The sequence below is a fragment of the Numenius arquata genome, chromosome 2 (genome assembly GCF_964106895.1).
Source record: "Numenius arquata chromosome 2, bNumArq3.hap1.1, whole genome shotgun sequence".
In the NCBI taxonomy this organism is placed as follows: Eukaryota; Metazoa; Chordata; class Aves; order Charadriiformes; family Scolopacidae; genus Numenius; species Numenius arquata.
Window position 1 is genome coordinate 8,615,282 of NC_133577.1, and position 16,880 is coordinate 8,632,161.

General features: G+C 40.1%; 1 protein-coding gene across 3 annotated transcripts in view; it reads right to left on the reverse strand.

Annotated features, from left to right (window-relative positions):
* SYTL3 (synaptotagmin like 3) overlaps nt 1–16,880 on the reverse strand; it is a 39,053-nt gene that overhangs the window by 19,875 nt on the left and 2,298 nt on the right. For 2 of the 3 annotated variants that reach the window (XM_074168743.1, XM_074168742.1), the window contains exons 3-7: nt 11,324–11,388; nt 8,392–8,443; nt 6,964–7,030; nt 5,908–5,980; nt 2,380–2,504 (exon numbers count right to left, since the gene is read on the reverse strand). In XM_074168743.1, coding sequence (XP_074024844.1) covers nt 2,380–2,504; nt 5,908–5,980; nt 6,964–7,030; nt 8,392–8,443; nt 11,324–11,388 — 382 coding nt within the window. Of the gene's footprint in view, nt 1–2,379; nt 2,505–5,907; nt 5,981–6,957; nt 7,031–8,391; nt 8,444–11,323; nt 11,389–16,880 lie in introns of all 3 variants that reach the window. The other variant, XM_074168744.1, reaches the window with a different exon arrangement.

A 16,880-nucleotide genomic window follows, 5' to 3' on the forward strand; every position in this document is an offset into this window, starting at 1 on the left:
CTATTGTGTTAAACGGAATGTAAGTGAATGACAAGGCAACAGAACTACCAGTGCTAAACTTAAAACCAGGTCCCATAAGCAAGACTCCCACCCAGCCCAGCTCTGATGTCGCCAGCAGAACGTGCCTGTTGTCACAGGAGGGGTAACCCACAGCTACCGACGCACCGCAAACAGCTCCCAAAGCTTGCACGTGTCTGCTTGTTCCCCCAGTGAGGCAGGTATAATTGCAGTTCCCTTAATGAACTTAGAGAGTCTGATGATAAGAGGCCCTAGAAAACACTATCCAATTAACTTCCTAAATCCAGATTTTACACTGGCTGGTAGTTCTTGCCATTGGATTGTTTTTTACTATTACTGAAGTTAAATATAGTCTCTTTCAACCTTAATCTGAAGGAATCAAACTACGAACATCTCACAAATTTGGAAAACTTACTTAAGAAGCAGACCATTTCTTTTCTTAAGAAACTGTCTTGAGAAAACTTGAAAGAAACTCGAGACTGAAGTGGTACCCCAGTCTCACACCCTGCACATTCGAAATGGCAGTTATAGTTATTTCCTTTCCAATCATTCCTAGGAGAAAAGCGCACACTTTCTAGAGGAAAAAAAATACTGTTTGGATCCATTCTCCAAAAATGAAAGTTCTTTCTGGGGTAGAAATCACAAATAAGATTTCAACACCATATTTTGTTAAACATTTGAGTAATTAATTGCTTTGCAAGTGTAATTTAAAACAGGTTCTGTCCCTAAACTTAGTCATAGTCCTAGTAGAAAGGTAAACAGCTACCCTTATTAAAGGAAAACAAAGATGGAAAAAAAAATATAAAGGGAAGAATAATGTAATAATGCAGAGATTAAAAATAATTTTAAAAATCACAGTAAAGATACAAAAGGCCATCATATAAGTGCAGGGATAGTCAAGTAAAATTTTCTTCAATATTAAAAAAAACTAAATGGCAGACTTACAGGAAATAAAGATGAACAGCAATTCTAGCAAAACTAAAATTCTAGCTTAAATATAGTCTAATTGGTTTGAATGAAACAATAGCTCCCTGACTTAGAGAAACAGTGCTCTGACACATAAACAATATTGAAATCTATCTTTCAAAATCTGTAATGCAAAGGGTAGGCTTAATTTAAGTCCTAAGTCTTAAAATGAGCAATTAAAAACCCACACAAATAATTTGGAATCTTCTACTAATACATTTCTCAAGCCAAAGAATCCATATCCATCTTTTAAACATGATAGGCTGTGTGTGATCAGCATGCAATAAAGCAGTTTAAGTTCGTATTATCTCCAACTCTGATGTTTTTCAATGTATTAAAAGAGCAGTGCTCTGCCAGCGGAATAAAGTTAACACTGAAGTGTGGTTTGCCACAATGAAAGCAGCACTCAGGTAGCGAATAATTGTTGCCAATTTTGTTTATAAAATAATTGCATACAAAAATAGCAGAACTAATTTCACAGAGTTCACAGGCCTTGCTGGGCCAATTCAAACCACTAGCCCATGCGGTCTGACATCCTGTCTCTTCCATTTATCAACACCTAACGCTTCAGAGGAAATTGAAAAGTGTGTACCGAGGGAGCTTTAATAGTTGCCGTGAGGTCTGGCCCAAAGCAAAAGCTTTTCTCGGCATCTAATTCAGGCACTTAGCAGACTGCATTTACCTCATTCAGATGTACAAGGCGATTCAGTAAGTACCCACTATGTGGAAAATTGACTGTGGACAAAGTTCAGTCATTGGGAGTTGAAAGCCTACAAAACAAAATCTTCAGTGTAACTTTAAAGCAGATGTGTGACATCACCTTCAGCCCTGTACAATTTGTGGAAAAACAGATGACTGGAATTTTCTCAAACTTCTCAAGAAAACACTGAAAGCTAGAGACTGTAACCAAAGCAAAAGGAAAAGGGAAGTTGCCCAACAACTAACAGCAGTCAATATTTTCTCCTTGCCAAATTAAAAGAGCTCAGAAAGTGTCAGGATGGGTTTTGGATGGTCATAGCTTGGTCCTGTTCAGCAGCAAGAGGGGCAGGAGGAGAAGAGACAGAACATCTCCCTGCAGCCCAACAATCACACATCAGTCAGCCCCAAGAGAGTCTGTGAGCATCTGAGCAAAACGACCCAACCTCTCCCTCCCTGGGTGAGGGTCTTTATGAAATCTCATTCTCACATTTCAGCTCTGGGCTGAGATCAAGTGTGCAGACTCAAGTCAAAAACCTTGTGAAGAATCAGAGTTCTGGCCGCAGTCAGTGAATGTCAGCTATTCCCTGCTCATATAATAAAAGTAAAATTCCACTGTTTAAGTCATTATTCTTACAAATACATTCCATTCCTGGAACAGCCCTTACAGTTAGAGACTGTGTATAATAACAAGGATACCCTGCTTGTAATGTTGATGGCGGTGTCAGACTGGCTCCTTCTTTGCTTCCTTCTTTCCACGTGCTGCCCATAATCTGTGGTTAGGAGACGTCTGTCAGCCATATCATTCTGGGACTTAGAGATTTCTGAAGTGAAAATAAAGAGAGAAGTCACTATAACAAATGTTGCAAGCGATCCTGTAGGATTTACAGGTTAATTCTGTAGCTTTCAAACTTTCATCCCGCAGTTTTAGTATTGATCTCCTGAGGGTAAGAAACAGATGGGAAGGCAAACGCTTGTCCCATTTTTGTATAATTATATTTTGCCTCCCTAAATCTTTCCTGCTGTTTCAACTGGAAATTATACTCCTTGCTTCCTATCATAGCTGCTGCAAGGAATCGTTGTATGCTATCAAATACAGTTTCCTTGCAGAAGGAGCTACTACAGTCCCTCTATATAGTTTGATCTGTAAAGCAGTTTGGTTTGGTTCAGCATAAAAGCAAGATCATTATAACAACATAAAGTGACATAACAATGGAAATTAGAAAGCAGAGCATATTGGAAAATATTTAGACATTTATCCAAAATACGGATGAAAGGAGAGATATTACATACTCTGGTCCCAAAACACACATAATTTTAAGAACACGAGTAGCCCTCATTCACTTCAATAACATTACTCATATGGATAGGCTCATGCCGATACTTAAGTACCTTATTGAATTACCACTTCAGTAACATCTAGTTTATTGTCAAATAAATCTATAGGACAATTGGACATTTAGTGCACCACACTCTGCTTCTTATTCCTCAGGGTACAGTCAGAACTTCAATTAAAGAGAAGGGCAGCACCCATCTGTGATTTCTGAAGTTGAAAACTAGGAAGCTTAGCAGCAGACACTGTTGTAAATCCCAGATAGTCTCTCATGAAGAATTAACAACTTATAAGCGGTACATGAAAGTTTAATTCATACAGAAGAAATAAATATTTCTCCCACTACATGGGCCTCTGTGGAAGAACTTCAGACAGCAGACAATTTGTCATTATGGTATTCAAAAACAATAGCATTCTCAAGTGTGATTTTTAAAGCCACTTTGGGTTAGTTTTGCTCTTAGCAGCAATCAGTCCTCAGATGTTTACTGTACTCCGTGTACACCATTAAGGCATCATGTGACATATTCATAGGCAGGCTCAATTAAGTCATCTCTGACTGTAAATGAAACCAGTTTTTTAAAATACACAGTGAAATCAGAGATCATAAAGGAGAGTGGGGTGAGAAATCTAATAGAGTAGATAGAATCTGAGTAGCTTGACCAGCAGTAGAAGCAGAAACACTAGCTTGCCTCACACTCTCTTAAAATGACCAGGTTACAGAGCAGGTTGCTGTGAGAAAAAATATGATTGTTCAGTTTCCTTGTCTATTCCTCCTTTGGCTTCTCTACCCAAATGGTCAGTAAGACAGACGCTATCTCTAGTGACAAGGACAATTTTGCACTGCAAATAAAACTACAACTACCAACTCAATTTACATTCAGCAAATGGTAGCCATTGGATTATAATCTCCTGTTGCTGCCAAACCACACTGGAACAGGAGGTAACAGCGTAAAGAGCAGACTGTACAGCGGCAGCATTGTGATGCACGTGCTGGTCCTTTGTTCCGGCTGCTCCCAGACACACACACACACACACACTAGCCCCAGTGATAGAATCAGAGGCATATAGAGGTTCTCCAGGTTTATTTACTGCAATACACAAGAGCTGGGCGTATTAAATACCTCTGCAAACCAGGACATTTTTATCTAGATAAGATATAGAGTACTAACTTTAGACACTCGTGACCGAAAGTATTTATCAGCAGAGCACCAGGTTTCATTAAGAGGCCATGTTGGCTGAAAGAGCTGTTTTCTTAAGTCAAGAAGCCCAAGTCTTTCTCTCTACAAGACTTCCTATACTTCTTAATTATTGACTTCAGTGACTGCAACAGCCTGTTATTTTCTCAGAAATTAAAAGGATCTACCCTAACTGAGGATGATAGTATCTAAGTGGGGTTTCACGTGCAGCTGAACTAACAACTTGCTGCCATCGCCCTCTGCAATCAGTGCTATTCCCTCCTCAATCCTGGCTCCTGTGTACATGGCCCAGCACCCTCTGTTGTGCAGTCTCCAACATATACACCCTACCCTGAGCCTATTTAACTCACTAAACCAGCAGAAAAGTACCTATTTTGTCTGGGTTAATGTTCTGCCCTTTTAATTAGCTAAATCAGTTTCCAGAGGGGTCCAGAAACACTAGTGCTAATTCAAGTGAAGTGATGGCAGCATAAAGCCAGAAAGAGAGAGGGAAGAAAGATGTAGGGGCAGTAGGACCTTCCTTTTGGTAGCAGTGAACTACTAAACTTGCTTGCTGCAGTCCTGACAGTGTCTACCAGTAACTGTGGGATATAGCCAGGCTTCAGACTAAAGCAGAATAAATTACTTTGCATCCGATCCTGTGCTGCCTCAGCTATCTGCTTCCAATAAACAAAGAATCCCACACCACAGTACACTACACTTCTGTTCAGGACAGACAGACATCGTGTCTCTGCCTAGCTTCAATACATGTTCACACAAACACAACATGAAATTTTTGCAGTTAAAGGAGAACAGGCCTTCAGAATGGGTAGAAGAAGTTAGAGGAAAGACCAAGTGACCTGCGACAAGAGTTAGGGAGAAAGGCAGAAAGGCACTAAAGCCAAATTTATTCAGGTCTAATCTCACATTTGGCATTGTCCAAGATGAAGCTAGTAAGAAAACACTAAGGTTTGTTCAAATACATGCAAATCTGCAAGCCCCTGTAATCTTCATGAGGCTCAGAAGATGTTGTCCTCTGGTCACTGATGCCTTTAATCTGTTCTTCACAATGACAGGCTGTCCCCAGTGTAATCAGCCGTCGAGGTGCATATACAGTCTGCACCCTAAAAACAGCAGGCAGCGTAAGCGAATGGAAGGAACGAACAGTATCAGAATGACAGAAGAGTTGTGGGGACTGGCTGGCTCTTAGAAGTTTGCACTGAAAAAAACCCACACAAATGGACAGACTGAGAAAGAGGAAGGAAACTCCTCTTGAAAACTGCCAGTGAATGAAAACATTCAACTCTACTTCCATTACATGACAAATTCTTTGACAGGGTCAGTTGGGGTTGAGTCAGATAGATAACACCAAGATCACTACAGTAGAAAGTGGTTACTACTCTGTGCTAACGTGAGTTAAATACGCTGCATCTGACCATCCAGTAAACTTAAAAATGATAATAATAAATAAATAAAATACAGTCTTTTGACATCTTTACAAAAAAGGCATGCTAGGTTGGTATCACCAGCTTGTTAAACAACCATCAGATTACTGGAGTAGAATTAGACTTACTGTATTATTTTTCAGGTTGGCTCAGTCTTGGCATTAGTCATTTCAGCCGTTACCCAATACCCTTTGTTTATAACTATTTTTTGGCCAAAAAATTGAAACATTTGACTACGTTATTCTCTAATGACAAAGCAGTGAAAGCTACTTACTTTTTATATGTGTTGTGAGAGACAAAAACAAGTTTTCCACAGATTTATTAAAACTTTTAGACTGCCTGAGTTCCTGCAAACGGGAGATGCCAAGAGTGAGAAAACACAAGATATTTTCTGTTTCCAAGTTTCCACAATCACATATCTACAGTCCACATAACAGTCAGATGGTAAAGCTGCAGCCCTTTTCTCACTTCTATAGACAAATACACCTGAGGACGTATGTTGACATGGTTGAAAACTGTCACACTAATGTTTGAAGATGGAAAATAGTCTTTTCAGTTCCATACTCTTTGATATATAAGTGGAACTCCTTGTAGGAAGATCGCATAGCAATTTCATAAATACAACTAATTACATCACTGATTTGTTATAATGCATTTAATAGTTCAAGTAGAAAAGTCCTACCTATTACAGATGTTCCTGTGCCTCTGAATCAAAGAGTTTTCATCAAACTCCAGTTAAGCACATATTACAATGTTTACATAATGGCAATGTGCTTCAAAACCGGGGCCTCAGGGTCCAGACCAAAATGAACTGAAATAGTAATTTAGTGCAATTTCGATGAGTTCTGAGTCATGTCCTACTATTCTGTCCACTAGAAACTGAAATGCAAAGGCAACGATCAAATGCACTGGTTTTCACTCAGTAATGAAAGTAACACATGGAATGATCACTTTATAAATGACTATTGAATATCATAGGATCTTGGGATCCCTTCAGGCTGGAGGGGAGCTTAGGACATGTCAGTTCAGCCTTATGTAGTGAGGCACCAAAACCCAGGTGCAGTATTCTAGTGCCAAATAGAGTCGTTAATCACTTCCCTCAAAAACTGAAAACAAATTGAAAACATCCCTCATGATAAGACTCTGACCTTTCTCTCCTACTACCAATGAAGTATTAAAAAAAAAAAAAGACGAACATAAGGCAGCACTTATATTGCAATGTGATGCTACAGCAGTTGCTATTTACTGTGTTTCTGCAGCTGCCCTTTTCATATGAATGACATCCTAAGAGGTGCGTGTATATGTATATTTTGCAGATACGTACATTTACCGTCACGTTACTTCCTGCTGTGGACTCTATGAAAGGAGGTGGGGTCGGAGGTACGACAGAAATTTTACTAGAAATTTAAGAGACAATAAACAGTGCGACAATTAATAAATTATGCTAATAGATGGATAAATAAACCACATTCATGCACAGTATCTGTATTATCTGTCTTTCCTGTAGTCTAAAGATCTGGCTTGAGATCCTGTGTCGTTAAGAGCTGCAGCACAGTTTACTGCCTGTCTGTAAGAATTAGGACTACCTTTCTATCTTCTCAATCTTGGGCTGCTCTAGGCAGAATTACTATTTTAAAACAATCACAAAAAACTAATTTAGGACAGGCTTCCTAGATTTGTATGGTGTTGGCAGTATTATAATCTGTGTCCCAAATGTTAAAACACAATTCCTGTGTAACACGTCCCATTCTCTGTTTTAGAGATGTTTTCAGAAAACAGTTATCTTTATTTACAGTACTAAAAGGATCCTTCCTTGCCTGGGCCTGGAGCTGTTGGAGCCCCTTCACAGCATTCCAGCCATTTCATCTGTTGTAAATAGCCCTAGTCTGTGAAAAAAAAAAAAACCTGACCGTTATCTGACTGATTCTGCTATCACGGCACAATCACAGACCCTAAAGGCAGCTGGTGAACTTCCTTTTTGATTCTCTTTTACCACATCTAGGTAAAAGCAAGTCTTTATGCAGCCCTGGTTAGGGTCATATCTAGCTGACTATAAGTTTCTGGCTATGCCTCACCAGATAATTATCATAAAATTGAGGTCATCTCTTTGTATCGTATTTTACTTTTATTTTTTTAGGAAGATGGTTTCTTTTATACAATATAGTTTAAGATTACTTATTTCATTATATATCACTGGTAATAACTTAAGTATAGTCATGCTGAGGCCTCAAATCAAAGTTTTTATTCAGTGTAAACTGAATATTTTACTTGTTTTAAGTTTGGGCAAGTGCGCGCTTCTTACAGTGCACAGAGCTTCTTGTGTCCTATTTATTCTAAAGCAATCAAATTAACATCTCCCATTGAGCAAATAATGATGCTATTGCTATTATACCTAGTAAATAATTTTAATCTCTGATCATTTACAAGTGGTGTGTAAATTTGAAAGATAATGGTGTAAAAAGGTATGCAAAAAAATATAAGCACATATAACAAAATAATTACAAAAATAATGCACGTTCCTTAATTTCAAGTAAATAAGAAACTATTACTCTAAACCTAGTACTCCTTTTTGTACTTGAGACCCTTTCTATGGATTGCCAAGAGATAAAGGTGGCAAATTTCCTACGCTTTTATCATTTGTACTCCAAAAGTACTGAAATTTGCAAAATGCAAACTGCTGGCTGGTTTATAATATACAATATATTGCCTATACAAAGTCTCAGTGTCCTAGGACTGTTTGTCCTCATATGAGTCTTACCTCAGTTTCTGATAAGATTTCAAGAGCTTTGCACCAACTGTTTCATGTCTGCCTGTGAAGGAGAAAAAAAAAAAAGCCACCACCAAAGGTCATTTAGCAAGCAGTTACACATGTATAATACTTTTTAAAATCTGTGCCTTTTCAGAATCTGGCCTGTATTTACAGAAGCTCACGCACATGCAAGTCAGAAGTGAAATCATAGAATTGTCTAGGTTGGAAGGGACCTTCAAGATCATCTAGTCCAACCATTATCCTAACTGATACCAAAACCCATCACTAAACCATGTCTCTAAGAACTATGTCAACCCGTCTTTTAAATACCTCCAGGGATGGTGCCTCAACCACTGCCCTGGGCAGCCCATTCCAATGCTTAATAACCCTTTCAGAGTAAAAATTTTTCCTAATATCCAATCTGAACCTCCCCTGGCACAACTTGAGGCCATTTCTTCTTGTCCTATCACTTGTTACTTGCGAGAAGAGACCAACCCCCACCTCACTGCAACCTCCTTTTAGGTAGTTGTAGAGAGCAGTAAGGTCTCCCCTCAGCCTCCTTTTCTCCAGGCTGAACAACCGCAGCTCCCTCAGCTGCTCCTCATAAGACTTGCTCTCCAGACCCCTCACCAGCTTCATTGCCCTTCTCTGGACCTGCTCCAGCACCTCAATTTCTTTTTTGTGGTAAGGGGCCCAAAACTGGACACAGCACTCGAGGTGGGGCCTCACCAGCGCCGAGTACAGGGGGATGATCCAAACCTCACCTGACGTATCAGCATAAATGCCAAGCACCACACAAGTCTCTCCTGTATCAAAAACTATCATGATTTGGCCTTCACCTCTCACAGGTGCCACATCCAGATGACATCGTCACCAATGCTGAGGACAATCAGATGCTAACAGGCCCATTCCTAGAGGCGCTAAGTGCTCTCAGCCTCCTGAGGTCCAGAAGGCAGAGAGTACACGGGCCCACTGCACTAAAGAACACTTCAACCATAAAACTCAAACACTATGGAAAACTTGAAAATGTGTACAAGAGTAGGCACATGGTCATCTCTTGCATCTTATGAAAAATTCTTTTTACTTTTCCTACTAGAGACCTGAACAATCATGGAAACATGTGACTGGCCAACAACCAGGAGCAAAACCCTTTGCTAAGGCCATCCCTGTGGGGAAATAGCAACCATGTCACGTTCCTCTGGTGAGCAGCTACATGATGTAAAGAGCACCCAGGAGCAAGAGCTCCAATAGGCACAAACAATGAAGACTCAAAAAAATGCGGTTTGCTCCTGAGTGATCAGCAACAGGAAGAAGGGCTAACTGTATGTAACAAATGGCCAACTGAAAATATCTGGAGTGGCTTTAGTCACTAATCATTCCTAATACAGAAAGCAGCATGTGGTCTATGCTCTGCCAAAGATGTTATTAATTATAACATTTTACATAACATATTACTTACATTAAAGTAGCAGATCTTGGTGGTGGTAGAAACAATAATCAGCTTTGGATGTTACAAATTTCAGTCAGAACTCCAGAGTTAATGCTCTGCTATTAATAAGTAATATTTGGTATCTTGACTTATTGCAGCATTATATGATTTCTTAGATTTTTAATGTATTAATCAGTAAGACAATCTACCACTTTTATGAAAATATGATGTTTTTTTCTTTAGGCAGAAGCTACACAAAATTAATGAAAAGCATACTGATGTAACTTTTTTTTTTTTTTTTTTTTTTACTCTGCAACATGAGAAAACTTCACTGTAACATGTACATTTTCAGTTAAACTTACTTTACAGTGAATACTTCTCTTGTGTTATATTCTCAAACCAAAAGAGGGCACTGTCTCTCCAGGCTTGAAGGATACATAACTACTACGGTTGCTGTTTTAAAAGTTTGCCATTTTTGAACCCTTTTAATTATATCAGTTGGTCTAATCAAAGGAACTGAACAAAACATATTTCTCCCTGCAGGCTTATCTTCTGTATATCCTATATATCTTTGTGAATTCAACATTATTACTATTAGACAAACTTAGCGAAACGCTTCAAGCGCCCACAAAGCTTTGATAACACAAGGTGAGAACTCAATTATTTTAGTAAAAAGAGGGATAGTCAGTATCTTACAATATCAGATTCGGTGTCTGAGAACAGGTACAGTGCTTTCCTTTTTAACAGCTATTTTTAAACCTAGATACCATGCAGATACTGGAAATGGAACTGTAACATTTAGCTACAGCCAGGCACAAAGTGAAATAGCTGCCCATCTGAAGTGGTGCTTCAAGGGAAACAGTAAGGAAAACATCTTCACCTTATTAGTCACTGTAGGTGAAAAAGAGGACAAACAACCCCTTTGTTGGTGAAACACATTCCCTATAGGGCAATCCCTCCACATCCTCTGAAATTTCTTAGGGCTTTGTATTTTTAATTGCACTGAAAAGACGGAAGACAAGGCAATGGCACAGCTGGCTGAAAGTAAAGAAACAGAAAGCGTTTAGCTCTCTGTTGTTTTATAGCTATATGTGTTTTTCTTTATTCCATTCTGTCATTTCTTTAAGCTTTAGAACTTTCTCAGTGAAAACAACTGAAGTTTTAACTTTGACAAATCATGGATGCAAGATCATTTCCTTCCTGCACATATATTTTAACATTGCTGTATTTATTTCATGTCATTGTATTTCTTAGAAGCCTTAATTAATTCAAATTCATATGACCAGCAATTTTCTTATTACTGATACAAAATAAATTATACTTTTAAATGCATTCTGCTTGTTTGTGTTTGTGTTTTATTTAATGCACAGACAAATGCACTGCGTGATAATTTCTGACAAATCTCTGAGCAGATTGAAGAAACATTAACTCCAGTGGCAGACTACATTCTGTGTTTCACTTAGATGAGGACTACACAATACACAGCAGTTTATGGTCTGTTCCAGCGATTACCTTCACCTGGATATTTCTTTGCTCGCTCCTCAAAGAACCATTCACCAGCCTTTACCTTCACATCTCTGAAAAACAAGCAAAAGACAGTTGAATCAACATTTTCCAAAGTGCATTTCTTCAAACGTTTGATAACCATTTAGCAATCCAACAATCCTTCTTAATCCTACCATAAAACTAGGATTTCATGACTGCTCACTCCATTGACTGATTTTGCCCTGGGTCTGCAAACAAAGGTTTCCTCCCCTCCGCTATTTTTTTTTCCTCTTTTTGCTATGTAAGACTGCCCATGGAAAGCAATATATGTTGCTGTAGGCAGCCAGGAGTCCTGGGTCTACTCCAGTCTATACAACCAACTTGCCTAACAGCCCCAGGCACTTGTGCTGACACACCAGCTCCCAAGCAGAACTTGGGATGGCTACCAGGGAACACTGAGCTCCACAACCCTGACAGCGTGATGGTTTCGTGGCCCATCTCTCTGCATTTTGTGGAGGCTGACATCAATGACGCCCACGTTATACACAGGCACCAGGATCAGAGGATGAGAAAAGTAACGATTAACAAGTGTAATATCAGACTGAATAGTTCTGTCAAGAGCAGATTTTCAGAAGATTTGACTCTTGCATATTGTTGTCTCCAACTGAATTAGATGAAGTCTGCAATCTGAACTCATCCATTAATAAAGAGGCAAAAAAAATTCTTTAACTGAGGAGAGGATTCTCTGGAGTCTTCAGGTTCCAAATTCTCATCTAAATGTCTTACTAATTTTTAAGGCATATATAATATCTCTGTTCCTTGTGGATTTTCTGATGCTTTTTATAGAATGAAGTCCCACTACAAAATTTTCCTCATTGCAGGAGGAATTTTCCTTCTATGAAATTAATCTTTTTATTACCATTTCCTCTGCCAAACATGCTTGAAACTGGGAACAACATACAGATAGTAAATTCACGTAGGGCTTGCCTCCTTAAGAAAGAAAATTCTCTAAACATGAGAGTTATACTGATATCCACCAAAGGCCAGGCAACAAGACCCCTGGGTCTGCCACTTCACACTCCACCTTACTCTGTTAAGATAGACAAACTACAGGTAGGATGCTGTTTGCTCTTTCTGTGGCTTGATTTTTAAGGCATTTTAGGCATTTAAAATGTACCTTTGTAAGTAGCAATGCAGAATAGTAAAAAAAAAAAAAAAAAAATCAATCACTACCTGTGTCGATTATACTATTTATTTTCATGCCTAACCATAAATCCTTGTGCATAACTGAACACAGAGGCGTTTGAAAATTACGTTAAAATAACTTTGAGACAGGATACTTATTTACTTTGGAGAGAGATCTATTAACTAATAATTGTCTGAGATCTCTGGCTGCACTAGATCTTCAAGGGCTCTGCATTGGTAGTGCCTCAATTCTCATCTCCAGCTTTCCCTGTATGTTCTTCCCACTACCCATGGTTATTTTCCCAGAGTTTAATCTCCAGTCCTGCACAGTCTTATGTGATGATTAGACCACTCAACAGGATGAAAACAGGTCTGGAAATTCCGTCTCTTTCTTTTTTTTTTTTATTTTTTCTTCAGGCTAAAGAGTGCATTAAGCTAAGCTATGACCAAAAGTATGACAACGAAGCTGATAAAGAACTATCCTTGTCAGGTAAAATAGACTAACCTCTTTCAAACCAAATGTCTTTCACAGAATCACAGAATCACAGAATCTTAGTGGTTGGAAGGGACCTTTGAGATCATCGAGTCCAAACACATAAAAAAAAAAACAAACCACAACACACAAAAACAAACAAGCAAGCAAACAAAACAAAAAAAAAAAACACACACAAAAAAAAAAGCACCCACCAACTAAACCCCACACCCATAACCTCACACACAACACCCCACCACAAACCAACAATCCCGGGCAATAGAGCATGCCCTGAAGAGCCATGTCTACGCGTTTCTTAAATACCTCCAGGGATGGTGACTCCACCACCTCCCTGGGCAGGCTGTTCCAGTGCTTGACCACTCTTTCAGTAAAGTAATTCTTCCTAATATCTAATCTAAACCTCCCTTGCCGCAGCTTCATACCATTTCCTCTGGTCCTGTCGTTATTCCCTTGGGAGAAGAGGCCAATCCCCGCCTCTCTACAGTTTCCTTTCAGGTAGTTGTAGAGGGCAATGAGGTCTCCCCTCAGCCTCCTCTTCTCCAAACTAAACATGCCCAGTTCCCTCAGCCTCTCCTCATAGGACTTGTTCTCCAGACCCCTCACCAGCTTGGTGGCTCTCCTCTGGACACGCTCCAGCACTTCAATGTCTTTCCTGTAGTGAGGGGCCCAAAACTGAACACAGTACTCGAGGTGAGGCCTCACCAGTGCCGAGTACAGAGGCACGATGACTTCCCTGCTCCTGCTGGCCATGCTATTCCCGATACAAGCCAGGATGCTATTGGCCTTCTTGGCCACCTGGGCACACTGCTGGCTCATGTTAAGCCGGCTGTCCACTAACACTCCCAGGTCCTTTTCTGCCGGGCAGCTTTCCAGCCACTCAGCCCCAAGCCTGTAGCGTTGCTTGGGGTTGTTGTGACCAAAATGCAGGACCCGGCACTTGGCCTTATTAAACCTCATCCCATTGGCCTTGGCCCATTGATCCAACCTGTCCAGATCCCTCTGTAAAGCCTTCCGACCCTCAAGCAGATCAACACTCCCACCTAGCTTGGTGTCATCCGCAAACTTACTGAGGGTGCATTCAATCCCCTTGTCCAGATCATCAATGAAGATATTGAACAAGACTGGCCCCAAAACTGAGCCCTGAGGGACACCACTGATGACCGGCCGCCAACCAGATTTTGCTCCATTAATCACAACTCGCTGGGCACGGCCATCCAGCCAGTTTTTTATCCAGCGGAGGGTACACTTGTCTATGCCATGATTCTCCAGTTTCTCCAGGAGAATGCCGTGAGGGACGGTGTCGAAGGCCTTACCAAAGTCCAGGTAGACAACATCCACAGCCTTCCCCTCATCGAGAAAGCTGGTCACATGGTCATAGAAAGAGATCAAGTTGGTCAGGCAGGACCTCCCTTTCATAAACCCATGCTGGCTGGCCCTGATCCCTTGGCTGCCCTGCACTTGCCTTGAGAGCTCACTCAAGATGATCCTCTCCATGATCTTTCCCGGCACCGAGGTCAGGCTGACAGGCCTGTAGTTTCCAGGATCCTCCTTCCGGCCCTTCTTGTAGATGGGCGTCACATTGGCCACCCTCCAGTCATCTGGCACCTCTCCTGTTGACCAGGATTGTTGATAGATAATGGAGAGAGGCTTGGTGAGCTCTCCTGCCAGCTCCCTGAGAACTTTTGGGTGAATGCCATCCGGCCCCATAGACTTACGCGTGTCCAGGTGCATAAGCAAATCATTAACTACTTCCTCCTGGATTACAGGGGAGTTGTTCTGTTCTCCATTCTTATCTTCCAGCCCAAGAAGCTGAACACCCTGGGGGTAGCTGGTCTGACTATTAAAGACAGAGGTAAAGAAGGCATTAAGTATCTCAGCCTTCTCCTCGTCCTTGGTTGCAAGGTTTCCCCCCGCATCCAGTGAGGGATGGACATTCTCTGTCACTCTCTTTTTGCTGATGTATTTATAGAAACTTTTTTTGTTGTCCCTTATATTAATTGCCAGGTTCTGTCTTTCTAGACTCCTAGAGGACAGAATTCCTTTAAGAAAAAACGCACTATATCAATTTCATTCACATAAGAGATGCCTCTTCCAGGGGAAGAATACCAGCTTTGTCAGTCCACAAGTCTTTCTAAATTTCTTATTTTGTAAACTACGAACACCTGTCCCTGCTCTTCCACTGAGGCATTTGAGCATGTTCATTACAAACATAGAATCACAGAATAGAATCATAGAATGGTTAGAGTTGGAAGGGACCTTAAAGATCATCCAACGCCACGGGCAGGGACAACTCCCACTAGACCAGGTTGCTCAAAGCCTCATCCAGCCTGGCCTTGAACACTTCCAGGGATGGGGCATCCACAGCTTCTCTGGGCAACCAGTTCCCATGGCTCACCACCCTCACAGGAAAGAACTTCTTCCTAATATCTAATCTAAATCTCCCCTCTTTCAGTTTAAAACTGTTACCCCTTGTTGTATCACTCCACTCCCTGACAAAGAGTCCCTCTCCATATTTCCTGTAGGCCCCCTACCTCGCCCCTGTACTGGAAGGCCATTATAAGGTGTCCCCGGAGCCTTCTCTTCTTCAAGCTGAACAACCCCAACTTTTTCAGCTTGTCTTCACAGCAGAGGTGCTCCAGCCCTCTCATCATTTTTGTGGTCCTGGTGTCTAGGAGAGATTCTCCTAATGCTGCTGCTGATAATGTTTTGTTCAGGAAAAAATACTCTACTGATAAACAAGTCTCAAAATTATGGTTGCTCAGGGCTTGAAAATTAGCTCTGATGTTTCTTAGTCATCCTATTTTTCTCTCACTGGGGTAAACAAAAGGCACCGAGTAACATTTACCACACTGCTGCATTCCTTACCCTTCTTGAGATTTGCAGCCTTGATGAAAAGCTCACTAATGGCAACAGAAGTCTGTCCTATTTTAATTGCAACTAAACAAGATCAAATGTGCTGTCTCTTTCCTAGAAAGAGAGCTTCAATGACAGCTGAATAATTCCTCTATATTAGCAAGACAAAAAAAATAATTTCCTCAAGAAAAAGTAAAAAATGCATTTTATTTCATTTAAATAATGCTTTCCTGGGTTTACCATTAAATATCCAGACAAGCTCATGAAATAATTAAGGGTGCACAGCACTATACAAGGCAGCTTAACAACTAGCTACTCTCTATAGGGGATTTCCACTGTGGCCACTAAATAACTGGAAACCAATTTAAAAGAGGAAGTGGAGGCAGGTATCTAGAGAAGGATATGGAAAGTTAATTTTTTAACGTTTCCTTTTAGTGCTTACAGTGTGAAGCACAGATAGTGAAATATATGCATCAAAATGTAGTAACTGGTTATTATCAAATATAAGTGGAGCTAATTGCCTATTTTATGTTTAAATTAGAAAATAAACTGAGGATTTGGATAACATATTTTTAGTGATAGTTTATAGTGTCTTCCAAACTATAGAAAATTACTTCAAACTAGCAGTAGTAATTCATTTAGCTTAAGACCAATATCTTGCCTTACGTTTCTCAGCCATTATTATATCTCATTTGGGCATCTTAAGAGGGAGTAGAGTGGGGCATTAATCTTGTGTTGGCATGAAGTAAAATTTCATGCAAATCCTCACCCTTTGTACAGGGATCTATATCATCCAGCACAGCTGTTGATTCATTTTCAAAGCTATCTTTCTTTGCCAACATAATATTATTGCTTCACCAAAGGTGGAAATACAGCTAAACCATTTGGTTTAGAAAGATTCTGATGAATAGGAGGGACTATCATGGAGTATTTTGATATAAAAACTGTACAAATACAGTAAAAGAAACATTGTTTCCCAGAAAACAAAACCAGCATAGTAAAAGATAGTAAAACAAAGTACAAGAAAAAACTAGTTCAAAGTAAATAAATTTG